The sequence below is a fragment of the Mustela putorius genome, unplaced genomic scaffold, assembly GCF_011764305.1.
Source record: "Mustela putorius furo isolate JIRA1106 unplaced genomic scaffold, ASM1176430v1.1 tig00000095_pilon_pilon_pilon, whole genome shotgun sequence".
In the NCBI taxonomy this organism is placed as follows: domain Eukaryota; kingdom Metazoa; phylum Chordata; class Mammalia; order Carnivora; family Mustelidae; genus Mustela; species Mustela putorius.
Window position 1 is genome coordinate 30,256,690 of NW_025421280.1, and position 19,145 is coordinate 30,275,834.

Consider the following 19,145-nt stretch of genomic DNA (forward strand, 5'->3'; position numbering starts at 1 on the left):
TAAGACATACATTTCCAGTGAATTGTTGACCTGTTTCTTTCTGGGCATTTCAATAAATTTTTAATTTAATTAATTAATTAATTTATTTATTTAAAATTTAAAATTTACTTTCAGCATAACAGTATTCATTGTTTTTGCACCACAGCCAGTGCTCCATGCAATCTGTGCTCTCTCTAATATCCACCACCTGGTTCTCCCAAACCCCCACCCCCCACCCCTTCAAAACCCTGATTGATTTTCAGAGTCCATAGTCTCTCATGGTTCACCTCCCCTTCCAATTTCCCTCAACTCCCTTCTCCTCTCCATCTCCCCTTGTCCTTCATGCTATTTGTTATGCTCCACAAATAAGTGAAACCATATGATAATTGGCTCTCTCTGATTGACTTATTTCACTAGCATAATCTCTTCCAGTCCCGTCCATGTTGCTACAAAAGTTGGGTATTCGTCCTTTCTGATGGAGGCATAATACTCCATAGTGTATATGGACCGCATCTTCCTTATCCATTCATCTGTTGAAGGGCATCTTGGTTCTTTCTACAGTTTGGCGATCATGGCCATTGCTGCTATAAATATTGGGGTACGGATGGCCCCTCTTTTTACTACATCAGTATCTTGGAGTAAATACCCAGTAGTGCAATGGCAGGGTCATAGGGAAGCTCTAATTTTAATTTCTTGAGGAATGTCCACACTGTTCTCCAAAGTGGCTGCACCAACTTGCATTCCCACCAACAGTGTAAGAGGGTTCCCTTTCTCCACATCCCCTCCAACACATGTTGTTTCCTGACTTGCTAATTTTGGTCACTCTAACTGGTATAAGGTGGTATCTCAATGTGGTTTTAATTTGAATCTCCCTGAGGGCTAGTGATGATGAACATTTTTTCATGTGTCTGATAGCCATTTGTATGTCTTCATCGGAGAAGTGTCTCTCCATATCTTCTGCCCATTTTTTGATATGATTATCAGTTTTGTGTGTGTTGAGCTTGAGAAGTTCATATGGATCCTGGATATAAGCCTTTCGTCTGTACTGTCATTTGCAAATATCTTCTCCCATTCCGTGGGTTGCCTCTCTGTTTTGTTGACTGTTTCCTTTGCTGTGCGGTAGCTTTTGATTCTACCAAACTTTCAAAGAAAAAATAACTCCTATTCTCTTGAAGCTGTTTCAAGAAATTGAAACAGAAGGAAAACTTCCAGACTCTTTTCATGAAGCCAGCATTACCCTGATCTCCAAACCAGGCAAAGACCCCACCAAAAAGGAGAATTTCAGACCAATATCCCTGATGAATATGGATGCTAAGATTCTCAACAAGAACCTAGCAAACAGGATCCAACAGCACATTAAAAAGATTATCTACCATGACCAGGTGGGAATCATCCCTGGGTTACTAGGATAGTTCAACATTTGCAAATCAATCAATGTGATGGAACAAATCAATAAGAGAAGAGAGAAGAACTACATGGTCCTCTCCATTGATCCAGAAAAAGCATTTGACAAAATCCAGCATCCGTTCCTGATTAAAATACTGCAAAGTATAGGGATAGAGGGACCATTCCTGAACAATTCTAACCAATGCCATTCCGATCAAAATTCCACCGGTATTTTTCAAAGAGCTGGAGCAAATAATTCTAAAATTTGTATGGAATCAGAAGAAACCCTGAATCACTAAGGAAATGTTAAAAAACAAAGACAGAACCAGGGGCATCATGTTACCTGATTTCAAGCTTTATTACAAAGCTGTGATCACCAAGACAGCATGGTACTGGCATAAAAACAGGCACATAGATCAGTAGAACAGAGTCGAGAGCCCAGACATGGACCCTCAACTCTATGGTCAAATAATCTTCAACAAAACAGGAAAAAATATACAGTGGAAGAAAGACATTCTCTTCAATAATGGTGCTGGGAAAACTGGACAGCTATATGTAGAAGAATGAAACTCGACCATTCTCTTACACCGTACACAAAGATCAACTCAAAATGGAAAAAGACCTCAATGTGAGACAGGAATCCATCAGAATCCTCGAGGAGAACATAGGCAGTAGCCTCTTTGATATCAGCCACAGCAACTTCTTTTAAGATATGTCTCCAAAGGCAAAGGAAACAAAAGTGAAAATGAACTGGTTGGACTTCATCAATAATTTTTTAAATTAATATATGAAAGGGGTATAGGAGAAAAGCTCTACATTGCAATTATTTCCTTCCTGGTGGGTATGAATATTTTTGGGGGTTTCTTAGGCATTTGTTTTCTGTTTTGTTTGGTGGGTTTCAAGTGTTTATATTCCTGGTTTTTTATTTCATATTTTCAAGCATGGGAATTGAATTATTTTCCATTAACTTTGTTATTTGACCTTTAGTTCCTTAATGTAGATGTAGATGTATTCGAGGGTATTAGGAAAGTTAATATATTTTGTGTGCTCAAAGCCATCATGTCATAATTTACTCCCCCCTTGCTTAAGTGTAGAAAGTTCTGCAACATCTAAAGTAATAAATCAGTTTTTATATGTATTTTCTCCCTGTGTTCACATTTCTATTATTCTTTATTGTACTTTTTGGCATTTTGTGATTAGACCTATTTCTGAAAGTCATGCCATAAGCACCAAAAGGTATTCTTTTTTTTTGACAAAATTCAACATTTATTTACAATAAAATTTCTTTTTAAATTTTTTAAATTTTTTATTTTTTTATAAACATATATTTTTATCCCCAGAGGTACAGGTCTATGAATCCAGGTTTACACACTTCACAGCACTCACTCAAGCACATACTCTCCCCAGTGTCCATAGCCCCACCACTCTTCTCCCAACCCCTCTCCCCCCCAGCAACCCTCAGTTTGTTTTGTGAGATTAAGAGACACTTATGGTTTTTCTCCCTCCCAATCCCATTTTGTTTCATTTATTCTTCTCCTACCCACTTAAGCCCCCATGTTGCATCACCACTTCCTCATATCAGGGAGATCATATGATAATTGTCTTTCTCTGCTTGACTTATTTCTCTAAGCATGATAAACTCTAGTTCCATCCACTTTGTTGCAAATGGCAAGATTTCATTTCTTTTGATGGCTGCATAGTATTCCATTGTGTATATATACCACATTTTCTATATATACCACATCTTCTTTATCCATTCATCTGAAGATGGACATCTAGGTTCTTTCCATAGTTTAGCTATTGTGGACATTGCTGCTATAAACATTCGGGTGCACGTGCCCTTTCGGATCACTATGTTTGTATCCTTAGGGTAAAACCCAGTAGTGCAATTGCTGGGTCATAGGGCAGTTCTATTTTCAACATTTTAAGGAATCTCCATGCTGTTTTCCAGAGTGGTTGCACCATCTTGCATTCCCACCAACAGTGTGGGAGGGTTCCCCTTTCTCCACATCCTCGCCAGCATCTGTCATTTCCAGACTTGTTGATTTTAGCCGTTCTGACTGGTGTGAGGTGATATCTCATTGTGGTTTTGATTTGTATTTCCCTGATGCCGAGTGATATGGAGCACTTTTTCATGTGTCTGTAGGCCATCTGAATGTCTTCTTTGCAGAAATGTCTGTTCATGTCCTCTGCCCAATTCTTGATTGGATTATTTGTTCTTAGGGTGTTGAGTTTGCTAAGTTCTTTATAGATTTTGGACACTAGTCCTTTATCTGATATGATGTTTGAAAATATCTTCTCCCATTCTCTCAGTTGTCTTTTGGTTTTGTTAACTGTTTCCTTTGCTGTGCAAAAGCTTTTGATCTTGATAAAATCCCAATAGTTCATTTTTGCCCTTGCTTCTCTTGCCTTTGGCGATGTTCCTAGGAAGATGTTGCTGCGACTGAGGTTGAAGAGGTTGCTGCCTGCGTTCGCCTCAAGGATTTTGATGGATTCCTTTCTCACATTGAGTTCCTTCATCCATTTTGAGTCTATTTTTGTGTGTTTTGTAAGGAAATGGTCCAATTTCAATTTTCTGCATGTGGCTGTCCAATTTTCCCAACACCATTTACTGAAGAGGCCGTCTTTTTCCATTGGACATTCTTTCCTGTTTTGTCGAAGATTAGTTGACCATAAAGTTGAGGGTCTATTTCTGGGCTTTCTATTCTGTTCCATTGATCTATGTGTCTGTTTTTGTGCCAGTACCATGCTGTCTTGATGATGACAGCTTTGTAATAGAGCTTGAAGTCCGGAATTGTGATGCCACCAACGTTGGCTTTCTTTTTCAATATCCCTTTGGCTATTCGAGGTCTTTTCTGGTTCCATATAAATTTTAGAATTATTTGTTCCATTTCTTTGAAAAAGATGGATGGTACTTTGTGTCGGACTCCGGTAGGTTTTGCGGGCCGACAGGCACGAGGAGAGCGTCCGGGCCAGCCGGTAGCTCCCCTTTGGGCTGAGCGGGATGGCGAGTGTCGCGAGTCCAGGCGCATTAACGAACCACACCAGACTCGGGGGATCTGTCGAAGCAGGATCTCACTTTATTGAGCGGGGTTGCAGCTTATATTGGGTAGGGGATGGGAAATGAGGTCAGCGGGGAGAGAGCCTATGGGGTTTGGTTACGTAGTCAGTAACTGGGTAGGGTGTGTTGGGCGAGAGGAGGAAATATCAGAGATATGTGGAACCGAAACCGCCACGTTGGCGCCAATACTGCCACGGTGGCGCCTTTTCTAGCCGGAAGAGAAGGCAGGCCAGCGCCATCTTTGCTGTGCCCAACAACTTTGATAGGAATTGCATTAAATGTGTAGATTGCTTTAGGTAGCATAGACATTTTCACAATATTTATTCTTCCAATCCAGGAGTATGGAACATTTTTCCATTTTTTTGTGTCTTCCTCAATTTCTTTCATGAGTGCTTTCTAGTTTTCTGAGTATAGATTCTGTGACTCTTTGGTTAGGTTTATTCCTAGTTATCTTATGGTTTTGGGTGTAATTGTAAATGGGATTGACTCCTTAATTTCTCTTTCTTCTGTCTTGCTGTTGGTGTAGAGAAATGCAACTGATTTCTGTACATTGATTTATATCCTGACACTTTACTGAAATCCTGTACTAGTTCTAGCAGTTTTGGAGTGGAGTCTTCTGGGTTTTCAACATATAGTATCACATCATCTGCAAAGAGTGATAGTTTAACTTCTTCTTTGGCGATTTGGATGTCTTTAATTACCTTTTGTTGTCTGATTGCTGAGGCTAGGACCTCTAGTACTATGGTGAATAGCAGTGGTGATAATGGACATCCCTGCCATCTTCCTGACCTTAGTGGAAAAGCTTTCAGTTTTTCTCCATTGAGAATAATATTTGTGGTGGGTTTTTAATAGATGGCTTTGATGATATTGAGGTATGTGCCCTCTATCCTACACTTTGAAGAGTTTTGATCAAGAAGGGATGCTGTACTTTGTCACATGCTTTTTCAGCATCTATTGAGAGTATCATATGGTTCTTATTCTTTCTTTTATTGATATGTTATATCACATTGACTGATTTGCAGATGTGGAACCATCCTTGCAGCCCTGGAATAAATCCCACTTGGTCGTGGTGAATAATCCTTTTAATGTACTATTGAATCCTATTGGCTAGTATTTTGGGGAGAATATTCGCATCTGTGTTCATCAAGGATATTGGTCTATAGCTCTCTTTTTTGATGGGATCCTTGTCTGATTTTGGGATCAAGGTGATGTTGGCCTCAAAAAATTAGTTTGGAAGTTTTCCTTCCATTTCTATTTTTTGGAACAGTTTCAGGAGAATAGGAATTAGTTCTTCTTTAAATGTTTGGTAGAATTCCCCCGGGAAGCCGTCTGGCCCTGGGCTTTTGTTTGTTTGGAGATTTTTAATGACTGTTTCAATCTCCTTACTGGTTATGGGTCTGTTCAGGCTTTCTATTTCTTCCTGGCTCAGTTGTGGTAGTTTATATGTTTCTAGGAATGCATCCATTTCTTCCAGATTGTCAAATTTATTGCCGTAGAGTTGCTCATAGTATGTTCTTATAATAGTTTGTATTTCTTTGGTGTTAGTTGTGATCTCTCCTCTTTCACTCATGATTTTATTTATTTGGGTCCTTTCTCTTTTCTTTTTGATAAGTCTTGCCAGGGGTTTATCAATTTTTTTAATTCTTTCAAAGAACCAGCTCCTAGTTTCCTTGATTTGTTCTATTTTTTTTTTTGGTTTCTATTTCATTGATTTCTGCTCTGATCTTTATGATTTCTCTTCTCCTGCTGGGCTTAGGGTTTCTTTCTTGTTCTTTCTCCAGCTCCTTTAGGTGTAGGGTAAGGTTGTGTACCTGAGACCTTTTTTGTTTCTTGAGAAAGGCTTGTACTGCTATATATTTTCCTCTCAGGACTGCCTTTGTTGTGTCTCACAGATTTTGGAACGTATTTTCATTATCATTTGTTTCCATGATTTTTTTCAATTCTTCTTTAATTTCCCGGTTGACACATTCATTCTTTAGAAGGATGTTGTTTAGTCTCCATATATTTGGGTTCTTTCCAAACTTCCTCTTGTGGTTCAGTTCTAGATTCAGAGCATTGTGGTTTGAAAATATGCAGGGAATGATCCCAATCTTTTGATATCGGTTGAGTCCTGATTTAGGACTGAGGATGTGATCAATTCTGGAGCATTTTCCATGAGCACTAGAGAAGAATGTATATTCTGTTGCTTTGGGATGAAATGTTCTGAATATATCTGTGATGTCCATCTGGTCCAGTGTGACATTTATGGCCTTTATTTCCTTGTTGATCATTTGCTTGGATGACCTGTCCATTTCAGTGAGGGGAGTGTTAAAGTCCCCTACTATTATTGTATTATTGTTGATGTGTTTCTTTGATTTTGTTATTAGTTGGTTTATATAGTTGGCTGCTCCCACGTTGGGGGCATCGATATTTAAAATTGTTAGATCTTCTTGTTGGACAGACCCTTTGAGTATGTTATAGTGTCCTTCCTCATCTCTTATTATAGTCTTTGGCTCAAAATCTAATTGATGTGGTATAAGGATTGCCACTCCTGCTTTCTTCTGATATCCATTAGCATGGTAAATTCTTTTCCACCCCCTCACTTTAAATCTGGAGGTGTCTTTGTGCTTAAAATGAGTTTCTTGGAGGCAACATATAGATGGGTTTTGTTTTTTTATCCATTCTGATACCCTGTTTCTTTTGATTGGGGCATTTAGCCCATTAACATTCAGGGTAACTATTGAGAGATATGTATTTAGTGTCATTGTATTGCCTGTAGGGTGACTGTTACAGTATATTGTCTCTGTTCCTTTCTGATCTATCACTTGTAGGCTCTCTCTTTGCTTAGAGGATCCCCTTCAATATTTCCTGTAGAGCTGGTTTAGTGTTTGCAAATTCTTTCAGTTTTTGTTTGTCTTGGAAGCTTTTAATCTCTCCTTCAATGATAGCCTAGCTGGATATAGTATTCTTGGCTGCATGTTTTTCTTGTTTAGTGCTCTGAAAATATCATGCCAGCTCTTTCTGGCCTGCTAGGTCTCTGTGGATAAGTCAGCTGCCATCTAATATTTTTACCCTTGTATGTTACAGGCTTCTTTTCCCGGGCTGCTTTCAGGATTTTCTCTTTGTCACTGAGACTTGTAAATTTTACTATTAGGTGATGGGGTTGGGCCTATTCTTATTGATTTTGAGGGGCATTCTCTGAACCTCCTGAATTTTGATGCTCGTTCCCTTTGCCATATTGGGGAAATTATCACCAGTAATTCTCTCCAGTATACCTTCTGCTCTCCTCTCTCTTTCTTCTTCTTCTGGAATCCCAATTATTCTAATGTTGTTTCATCTTATGGTGTCACTATCTCTCGAATTCTCCCCTCGTGGTCCAGTAGCTGTTTGTCCCTCTTTTGTTGAGCTTCTTTATTCTCTGTCATTTGGTCTTCTATATCTCTAATTCTTTCTTCTGCCTCATTTATTCTAGCAGTGGGAGCCTCCTATTTTAATTGCACCTCATTAATAGCTTTTTTGATCTCACCTCGGTTAGATTTTAGTTCTTTTATTTCTCCAGAAAGGGCTTTTATATCTCCTGAGAGGGTTTCTCTAACATCTTCCATGCCTTTTCCGAGCCTATCTAGAACCTTGAGAACTGTCATTCTGTACTCTAGATCTGACATATTACCAATGTCTGTATTGATTAGGTCCCTAGCCTTTGGTACTGCCTCTTGTTCTTTTTTTTTGTGGTGAGTTTTTCCGCCTTGTCATTTTGTCCAGATAAGAGTATATGAAGGAGCAAGTAAAATACTAAAAGTGTGGCAACAACCCCAGGATAATATGCTTTAATTAAATCAGAAGAGAATCCAAATCGTGAGGGGGGAGAAACGGGATAAAAAGAGGTTCAAAAAGAAGGAAAGGGGGAAAAAAAAAGAAAAAAAGAAAAGAATTAAAAAAAGAAAACGAATAAGGAAAAGTAAAAAAAGAAATATATATATTTATATATTAGATAAACTAGTTAAAAAACGTTTAAAAGGAAAAGGGTAAAAGTAAAAAAAATAGCAAAAAAAGAGAAAAAAAATGAAAAAGAAAAATTTAAATGAACTGCAAGACTAAAAAAAAATCACAGGGAGAAAGCCATGAGTTCCGTGCTTTGCTTTCTCCTCCTTTGGAATTCTGCTGCTCTTCTTGGTATTGAAACCGCACTCCTTGGTAGGTGAACTTGGTCTTGGCTGGATTTCTTGTTGATCATCTGGGGGAGGGGCCTGGTGTAGTGATTCTCAAGTGTCTTTGCCCCAGGCGGAATTGCACCGCCCCTACTTGGGGGCCTGGTTGAGTCATTCACTCGGGTTTGCTTTCAGAAGCTTCTGTTCCCTGAGCGCTTTCCATAGAGTTCCGGAGGATGAGAATACAAATGGTGGCCTTCTGGTCTCCACCCGGAGGAGCTGAGAGCCCAGGGCCCCACTCCTCAGTGTGCCCTCAGAGAACAGCGCCCAGTAACTCCCGTTTGCCTAACCTCCAGCTGCGTTCTGAGCTCACCGAGCCTGCGACCGGTTCAAGGTAATCCCGAGCTGCTGCGAGCTTACTGTCGTCTCTGTCTCTGTAGCCGGCTTTCCCGTTCCAATCCCGCAAGCTCTGCGACACTCAGACACCCCCGATCCTTCTGTGACCCTGTGGGACCTGAGGCCACGTTGACCTCATGTGGGATTCGCCCTGGTTTAGCCTCTGGAGTGATGTCTCTCAGCAGAACAGACTTTTTAAAGTCCTGATTTTGTGCTCCATTGCTCCACCGCTTGCCGGGACCCAGCCCCTCCCCCCGGGGTCTATCTTCCCTTCACTTTGGATTCACTTCTCCACCAGTCCTACCTTTCAGAAAGTGGTTGGTTTTTTTGTTTCTAGAATTGCTGTTCTTCTCTTTGATCTGACGATGGATTTGCAGGCGTTTGCAATCTTTAGATAAGCTATCTAGCTGATCTCCTGCTAGCTGAACTAGTCGCAGCCTGCTACTTCTCCGCTATCTTAATACATGTAAAAATTTTATTTGAACACTCGAGAGAGGAGGTACTGTGATATGTATGTTTTATGTACTGCTCCTGCATAGATGATGCAGGGAGAATTCTTTTGTCTGGATTTTCTCTTTAGTATTGAAATATATTTAGCATGTTCCATATAAACATGAAAAGACTCATCTTCACTTCACTGTCTATCCCTCCACAACTACCACTTGACTTTTCTACTCTGGTTAATTGCAAAGATCCTTGGTTTCATGTTCTACTTTTATGCTTCCCATCCTCCACATGTTTGGGTTTCCCTTATTATGATTTACTTGTTAAGGTTGAAACTTGTATTTCTGATTTCCGTGTTCACTTCTATTTTTAGCATTATAAATACATAACTGAATAAACCAATAATTTTCTTTTTTCTTTTTTTTGGTAGTTACCAAAGAGACAACAAAGAGAAATAAAATGTATCCAAATTCATAATGAAGAAGTCAAACTCTCTCTCTTTGCAGATGACATGATTCTTTATATGGAAAACCCAAAAGACTCCACCCCCAAACTACTAGAACTCATACAGCAATTCAGCAACATGGCAGGATACAAAGTCAATGCACAGAAATCAGTGGCTTTCTTATACACTAATAAGGAAAATACAGAAAGGGAAATTAGAGAATTGATTCCATTTACTATAGCACCAAGAACCATAAGATACCTGGGAACAAACCTAACCAAGGAGGTAAAGGATCTGTACTCGAGGAACTACAGACCACTCATGAAAGAAATTAAAGAAGACACAAAAAGATGGAAGACCATTCCATGCTCTTGGATCGGAAGAATAAACATTGTTAAAATGTCTATACTGCCTAGAGCAATATATACTTTTAATGCCATTCTGATCAAAATTCCACCGGTATTCTTCAAAGAGCTGGAGCAAATAATCTAAAAATTTGTATGGAATCAGAAGAGACCCTGAATCACTAAGGAAATGTTGAAAAACAAAAATAAAACAGGGGGCATCACGTTACCTGATTTCAAGCTTTACTACAAAGCTGTGATCACCAAGACTGCATGGTACTGGTATAAAAACAGACACGTAGACCAGTGGAACAGAGAAGAGAGCCCAGATATGGAACCTGAACTCTATGGGCAAATCATCTTCAACAAAACAGGAAAAAATATACAGTGGAAAAAAGACAGCCTCTTCAATAAATGGTGCTGGGAAAACTGGGCAGCTATATGTAGAAGAATGAAACTCGACCATTCTCTTACACCGTACACAAAAATAAACTCAAAATGGATAAATGACCTCAGTGTGAGACAGGAATCCATCAGAATCGTAGAGGAGAACATAGGCAGTAATCTCTTCGATATCAGCCACAGCAACTTCTTTCAAGATATGTCTCCAAAGGCAAAGGAAACAAAAGCGAAGATGAACTTTTGGGACTTCATCAAAATCAAAAGCTTCTGCACAGCAAAGGAAACAGTCAACAAAACAAAGAGGCAACCCACGGAATGGGAGAAGATATTTGCAAATGACAATACAGACAAAAGGTTGATATCCAGGATCTATAAAGAACTCCTCGGGATGCCTGGGTGGCTCAGTTGGTTAAGCAGCTGCCTTCGGCTCAGGTAATGATCCCAGCGTCCTGGGATCAAGTCCCACATTGGGCTTCTTGTTCCGCAGGGAGTCTGCTTCTCCCTCTGACTCTGCCTGCCACTCTGTCTGCCTGTGCTCTCTCTCTCTTTCTCTCTTTCTCTGACAAATAAATAAATAAAATCTTAAAAAAAAAAAAAGAACTCCTCAAACTCAACACACACAAATCAGGCAATCATATAAAAAAATGGGCAGAAGATATGAACAGACACTTCTCCAAACAAGACCTACAAATGGCTATCAGACACATGGAAAAATGTTCATCATCACTAGCCATCAGGGAGATTCAAATTAAAACCACATTGAGATATCACCTTACACCAGTTAGAATGGCCAATATTAGCAAGACAGGAAACAACATGTGTTGGAGAGGATGTGGAGAAAGGGGAACCCTCTTCCACTGTTGGTGGGAATGCAAGTTGGTGCAGCCTCTTTGGAGAACAGTGTGGAGATTCCTCAAGAAATTAAAAATAGAGCTTCCCTATGACCCTGCAATTGCACTCCTGGGTATTTACTCCAAAGATACAGATGTAATGAAAAGAAGGGCCATCTGTACTCCAATGTGTATAGCAGCAATAGCTATGGTCGCCAAACTGTGGAAAGAACCAAGATGCCCTTCAACAGATGAATTGATAAGGAAGATGTGGTTCATATACACTATGGAGTATTATGCCTCCTTCAGAAAGGATGAATACCCAACTTTTGTAGCAACATGGACGGGACTGGAAGAGATTATGCTGAGTGAAATCAGTCAAACAGAGAGAGTCAATTATCATATGGTTTCACTTATTTGTGGAGCATAACAAATAGCATGGATGACATGGGGAGATAGGAGAAGGGAGGACTGGGTGTAGTTTAAAAATAATGAATACTGTCATGCTGAAAAATAAATAAATAAATAGCTGTGGTGACTAAGACCACCTTTCCCATGGAGTGGTATTCAGTAAATCAAAAGAAAAAAATAATCACTATGCTATATTTTATTTGAGAAGAAATTATTTTTAAAACCTTTCTGTAGCCCTTTGAATAAGAGACAATGTCCAATTCTTCACATTCAAGCCTAGAAATGACATTGAGACATAGGAAAATGACAAATGGAAAATCACTTGGATATCAGAGATATCACAAAGCTTAATAAAATAAGTTACATCAAGCAGATAGAGTCAATTATCAAATGGTTTCACTTATTTGTGGAGCATAACACATAGCATAGAGGACATGGTGAGTTAGAGAGGAGAAGGGAGTTGGGAGGAATTGGAAGGGGAGGTGAACCATGAGAGACTATGGACTCTGAAAAACAATCTGAGGGTTTTGAAGGGGTGGGGGGTGGGAGCCCGGGATACCAGGTAGTGGGTACTATTGAGGGCACGGATTGCATGGAGCACTGGGTGTGGTGCAAAAATAATGAACACTCTTATCGGAAAATAAAAAACAATAAAATAAGTGACATATACTGTATGAGAAATCAAATCACAAACAAAGAAAGTCTACCAAATAAATAAGGAAACAAGCTCTACTTCCACCCTCATGATAAAAATTCACAACTTCTGACTCAAAGGTTTTGGACCCAGGCATTTCTTTAGCCCCAAGATGTTTCACCCTTTTAGAGCTGCCATCCCAGAGAATCTGATCAGAGCCCTCTTTATGTCTTTGTTCCTCAGGCTGTAGATGAAGGGGTTCAGCATGGGTGTGACCACTGTGTACATCACTGAGGCTACTGCACCTGAGTGGGAGCTCTGGGTAGCAGCAGAACTAAGGTACACTCCTAGGCTTGTACAGTAAAATAAGGAGACAACTGAGAGGTGAGATGTACAGGTGGAAAATGCTTTATACTTGCCCTGAGCTGATGAAATTCCACTTATTGAGGAAACTATCTTACCATAAGAGTAAAGGATCCCAGCCAGGGGAGCACCACCCAGCAACATAGCTGAAAAATACATCACCATATTATTGAGAAAGGTGTCAGAACATGCAAGTTGGATCATCTGATTGAGTTCACAGAAAAAGTGGGGGATTTCCACCTCTATGCAGAAGGACAACTGCAGTAGCATTAAGGTTTCTAACAAGGAATGCAGGAAACTTATCCCCCAAGTCACTAGAACTAGTAGTCCACAGAGCCAGGGGTTCATGATGACCAAGTATTGGAGGGGGTGACAGATGGCCACAAAGCGGTCATAAGCCATTACAGTCAGGAGAAAGACATCTAATCCTGAAAAGAATATGAAAAAAAACATCTGGCTGAGGCAGCCTTCGTAAGTAATCACTTTGCTCTGTGTCTGGATGTTCCTCAGCATCTTGGGGATGGTGGTGGAGGTGAAACAGGTGTCTGCAAAGGACAGGTTCACCAGGAAGAAGTACATGGGGGTGTGGAGGTGGGAGTCAGAGCTTACAGCCAGGATGAGCAGCAGGTTTCCAAACAGAGTGATCAGGTACATGGAGAGGAAAAGCCCAAATATGAGGGGCTGCAGTTCTGGGTCCTCTGAAAATCCAAGAAGAAGAAATTTTGACATTCCTGTATTGTTTCCTGGATCCATTGTTGGAGCTGACTACCACTACAGGGGAAATAACAAAATTAATTTTCACAGAATTGAGCATTGCTTACATTGTGGGAAAGCTACAAATTATATTTTCCAGTAAGGGAATTAATTTCAATATTTTGTGAATGGATCTGGATCCCTTGAGAGGAACCTCAGTTCCTCTCTGATTAAGAATTTCCATCCAAACATAAGATTGCCCTGTTCCCCAACAGGTCAGGTATTATAAAATTTTAATAAGAAATTATATCACACAGTTTAGTAAATCTAGAATGTTGAAACTGTTTGAAAAATTCCTAGTCATCAAGTAGAGGGTGCAGAATAGCAATAGTCCCTATAATTCAAGGATGGGGATATGATAGAAGCAAATGTAAAGACTAATTAATCATGAGACGGGGACAGATGCCATGAAAACAAAAACAAAAACAAAAACAGAAGCAGTTTAAAGGAGACAATGGGTGGGGTGTTATGGTGGGTGTTCAGGCAAGACTGGCTAAGAAGGTAACATTTGAATAAAGACCTCAGGAAAGAGAGGGTGGAATACAGGAGGTCTTCCTGGCAGAGGGAACAGTCAGTTAAAAGGTGCTGAGCACCTGCTTCTGTCAGAAAATCAAAGCTCAGGGGGAAGCCAGTGTTTCGAGGTGATTGGTCATAAAGGAGAGTGATGACTGATGGTGGCAGTTAATTCTGTAGAGTCACGTAGCCTTATAGCTGCTTAAAGTTCAAGGCACAGGGACTTCCTCATCCACACTATGTACCTCTTGCTCTTTATGAATCCAGTTACAATAGTGTCCTGTCAATTGAACATCGTTCCTTCATATCATCTGTTGATTGAGTTCAGCCTGTGTATTATAAGGGTAACCTTGTGATAAAGGAGCCTGTGTATTCCTGCTCTGAGGAACGCTGTCACTCATCATGGACCGCACACACACACACACTCATGCACACACACACACACACACACACACAGAGAATCACATACACAGAACACAGCATATCATGTACTCCTGGTGTGTATTATTCTATGCCCTTCTCACCCCACCCGCCACCTGCCCCAGCACACAGCTTAGAATATGAATGGATACACATCGTATACATAAGGTATGTAGACTTTACCATAGGGAACATAGAAATATTACCCAGAAATTCCTATTTCTAGACTCCCAGGGTCAAATTATCTTGGGCTTGTATTTGGAAATGAACACTTTTTGTAAAAAAAAAAGTGTTTTCTTTACACTTTGTGTAAAGAACATTAATAATTGTGTTCAATAAATAGATAGAGAAAGAGAGAGGAGAGAGGAAAAGGTGTATGGAGGGAGAGAGACATGAGATGGACATAAAGAGTAAAATGATCTAATGAGCTCTGTTGTCCTGAAAGGCTGTAAGGAAGGAAAGCGTCCTTGGTGCTGGTAGCTTCCAATCCTGGCTAGATCCCAATTATGCTGAGCAAAATTAATAAAAGAGCAAAAATAAATCGCCCAAAAGACAAAGGTAGTGACATATTTATGGTGAAGCACCTTCCAGATTGAATATCAAGAGAGAAAAACGAGTAAAGAGAGTAAACCAACACTGCACAAAATTAGGCATTTCTATTAACAGACAGCAAAAAGCAGAATTTTTTCCCCTGTGCCTTTTCTATATTTTTTAACCCACTGATTTGTATTTGGTCCAATGGAGAATGAGGTGAGCCCCTTTATCACTTTTCTTATGTGATATTCTTCTGTGTTTATTTGTCATTCTTAGCCTTTGGGTTTTAGTCACTTTTTTGACTAGTCTGTTGAGCACCACTACTCACAGTTATGTTCCTTGTCCAACATGCAAAGGCCTCCCTGGACTCTGTAAAACCCTAGACACCCTGTGGCAATCTATCCTCTTACTCTGAATACTGCTCATGTCACTTATCTGAACATATTATCTCATACTCATGGTTATCTCACAGCACTCTTACCTGTCACTCTGAGATAAGGACTAAAGAAGTAACAACTTCACCTGCACTCTTCATCTTTTTCTTTAGGTAAGTGATTGTATATGCACTTATATTGGAAGAAATTCAAGAAAATGAGACCTTCTGAAATACAAAGAACGACTGAAGAGATAAAACCAGGTTAAAAAGAGCAGTTTCAGCACCACTACACTGACAATATTGAGGGGAATTTAGAGAACTAACTTGAAACAAGACCTAGAGGAGCAGTAATTCCACAAAATAAACATGGATGAATAAGGAAATTCCCTAAGGCCTTAAATACAAGGGTATAACATTAAAAAGTTCTTAGAAATTTATGTCTATGTATCTTAATACATGTAATTATTGAATGAATTTGTTTATCTTTATATACTGGATTTATTATAGCAATCTTCAATATAATAAACATGTTTTCCTGACAAACACAAAAAAATGAAACCAAATTTTAAGCACGGAGCAGATGCTCTTTCAGCTGTGTTGGATGAATAAGGAATTAGGTATGAAAAACAATTTGAGGGTTTTGAAGGGGTAGGGGGTGGGAGGTCGGGGTACCAGGTGGTGGGTATTATAGAGGGCACGGATTGCATGGAGCACGGGTTGTGGTGCAAAAATGATGAATACTGTTATGTTGAAAATAAATAAAAAATAATTTAAAAAAAAAGGAATTAGGTCTCATTATATACGAACTTGAGAATAAAAGAACATTTTTAAGAAGATTTTATTGATTTATTTGACAGAGAGAGAGAGAGAGAGAAAGAGAGAGAACAGCAGGGAGAGTAGAAGAAGGAGAAGCAGGCTCCCCGCTGAGCAGGAAGTCTAATGTGGGACTTCATCCCAGGACTCCAAGATCAGGACCTGAGCTGAAGGCAGTTGCTTAACCAGCTGAGCCAGCCAGCACCCTAAGAATAAAAGAATCTAAAAATGTATTTTAGTGTGGGAAGAAACGGTATCTAAAGTTTTAGTTTTATCTCATATAAAGATATATGGGACAAGTGTGCTTGTTCAACAAAGAATTGACAACAATTCTTTGTTGAAAGAGCACACACACACACGCACACACAACCAACCAAAATAAAAACAAAACAAAACAAAACAAAAAAACTTAGGAATAAAGCTACTCTGATCCCACTATAAAAACACCACAGACAATTTTCAATTGAAAATGTGAGTGACTAGCTAAAGCAGACCATGTTAAAGCTCACAGGTAATGAGGTAATTGTAATGGAAGCTCATTAGCAAACCCTTTTTCACATAATACAAGTAAAAAATAATATTTGAACACTCGAGAGAGGGAGTACTGTGATATGTATGTTTCATGTGCTGCTCTTGCATAGATATGCCTGGGAGAATTCTTCTGTCCAGATTTTACTCCTCAGTATGGAAATGTAATCTAATACACCCTGTCTTAAACTTGAAAAGACATGTTCTCATTTCACTGTATATCCCTCTTCAGGTAATACTTGACTTTTTGGCTCTGGTTAATTGTAAAGATTCTTGGTCTCATGTTCTAATTTTATGCTTCCCATGTCCCATTTAATTGGTTTTCCATTATTATGATTTAGTGGTTAGCACAGAACCTTGCATTTCTGAGTACTATTCACTTCTCTATTTAGCATCATATGTACATAAATGAATAAGTCATAGATTTCTTAATCAAGCCAGCAAGCAACCACAGCAAACTCTCAGCTCTGGGCTGGGTTGTCCTGGACTAGCCCTCAGGTGACCTCAGCTAAAACATCTACTCACTAGACCTTCTCTGAAGACCCTACTGGGCAGTAAAATTCATCTAGATGGGGTCTCTAAGAAGAAGGTCTCTAGATGGAAATTAAAATACCTGTCTGGTTGGAAGATGATGGAGGATAAAGCTCTGTCCCCAGACAAGAGAGCAGGAATGGGTCAAACTCCAGTACGCCATCCAGACTTAGTACTGCACAAGAAATGCCCAGGTCTTGTCAATTCCAAGGTTGTCTTCCCTGTGAGACTGCAGCTGGGGAGGTATTTATAGCTGTTTTGGTCTGCTCATTAGGCACATTTCCCTCTTGTTCTTCCATCTTGTAGGCACATGATTTCCCCATGGGACACTAGTGTGGACAGAAAGGAAAGATTTTCTGTTGCATTTCTGTTACTAGGAGACCAGTGATAAGTCAGAAGTCAGTTTTCCTTACCTCTTTTGCATACCTTCTTCTTCCTTTCAGAGATCTAAACTCCCATCACTTTAACCCACTCTTGAGTGAACGTTTTCTCCTATTTAAGACTGAGAAATTGGTCCTGGCTATGTCCCTTTGTCCTCAAAGCATTGACTTGTGATGAATGATACCCCTGATATCTCTAGAAAGTTACTTTAGCTTTTTTAAACAGAAATTAATAGTTTTTTCCTTTTTTTTTGAGATTTTATTCATTTATTTGACAAAAAGAGACATGGCAAGAAGGAAACACAAGTTGAGGGGTGGAGGGTGAGAGAGGGCGAAGCAGGCTCTCAGCCGAGCAAGGAGCAAGATGCAGTACTGGATCCCAGCACCTTGGGATCGTGACTGAGCCAAAGGAAGATGCTTAAGGACTGAGGCACTCAGGTGCCCCAAAGTTTGTTCTTTTAATATTAAAAACCTTGCACACTACATTCCTGGCCTTCATGACAATTTTGCCAAAATCAATGAAGAATTTTACAATTTTATCACAAATTCAGATCTGTGACTTGAAACATCACAATAAAATATTTGTTAAATATGAGATATATTTAGAGTGTTTCTGCACTATGGTCAAAGTTTAGCACCTTATAGGAATTGTCTGATTTAATTTTTCCAGAAGCTAATTCTGTAAGGAAGCACTAGTGTGAACTCTATTCCCCATAGGGATAAGAGGCTTGAAGAATTTAGTGATTTCTTAAAATTATCATTGCAGAGAGGAAAGGGTGTTGATTGCATTCTCTCAGGATGCTCCCAGTTTTCAAACTCTGTGCCAGTGGTCCCAACCAGAGGTGGTCCTTGTCCCCTGAGCATAGCTGTCAATGTCTGAGGGATGCTGCTAAACACTTCCAATGAGCAGAACAATTCCCAATACAAATAATGACCCTGTCTAAAGATCAAATGAAAATGTGAATAAATGTACTTCAGAACAGCATTTTCCCAACTTCAAATTGCATGGGAATCATGTAGGATTCTAGCTTAAATGAAGATTCTGCTTTAGCAGGTGCTGGTAGGCCCAGTTCAGCATTTCCAACAAACTCCTGAGTGATGTTGATGTTGCACGTCATGGTCTGTAGAACACTCTCTGAGTAGCAAGGCTGTTGTTTTGTGATAGAGTAAAGTGTGGGTGTTTTTAGGTCTTCTTCCCACAGACACAAAAATATCATGTTTGTATAATACTTTGAATGACTAGTGTATACAGTCATTCTAGGGGCTGTGAGAATTCTGCGTTTGTTTCTCTTATGAAAAGACCCTTGAGGGGCACAAAAAATACTTTTGGAAAAGACTTTCTAGTAGGCAAAATAAAAGCCTCTTTAAGTTGTCCACATTATAATACCTAGAAACTTTGAATATGCCATTTCTTATAGGAAGGACGAGAGTAAGGTAGCAAACAGAATGAGGCTGCTAATTACTGACATTAAACT

At 39.5% G+C, this 19,145-nt stretch overlaps 1 protein-coding gene across 1 annotated transcript; it reads right to left on the minus strand.

The window, feature by feature from the left end:
- Positions 1-12,636: 12,636 nt before the first annotated feature.
- Positions 12,637-13,575, minus strand: LOC101677877 (olfactory receptor-like protein OLF4). Its single transcript, XM_004781410.1, has one exon. The coding sequence runs from the start codon at positions 13,573-13,575 to the stop codon at positions 12,637-12,639; it is 939 nt and encodes a 312-aa protein (XP_004781467.1).
- Positions 13,576-19,145: the final 5,570 nt, after the last annotated feature.

Excerpts from the sequence above, each read along its gene's own strand:
- LOC101677877 (XM_004781410.1), bottom strand. The coding sequence starts at position 13,575 with ATGGATCCAGGAAACAATACAGGAATGTCAAAATTTCTTCTTCTTGGA.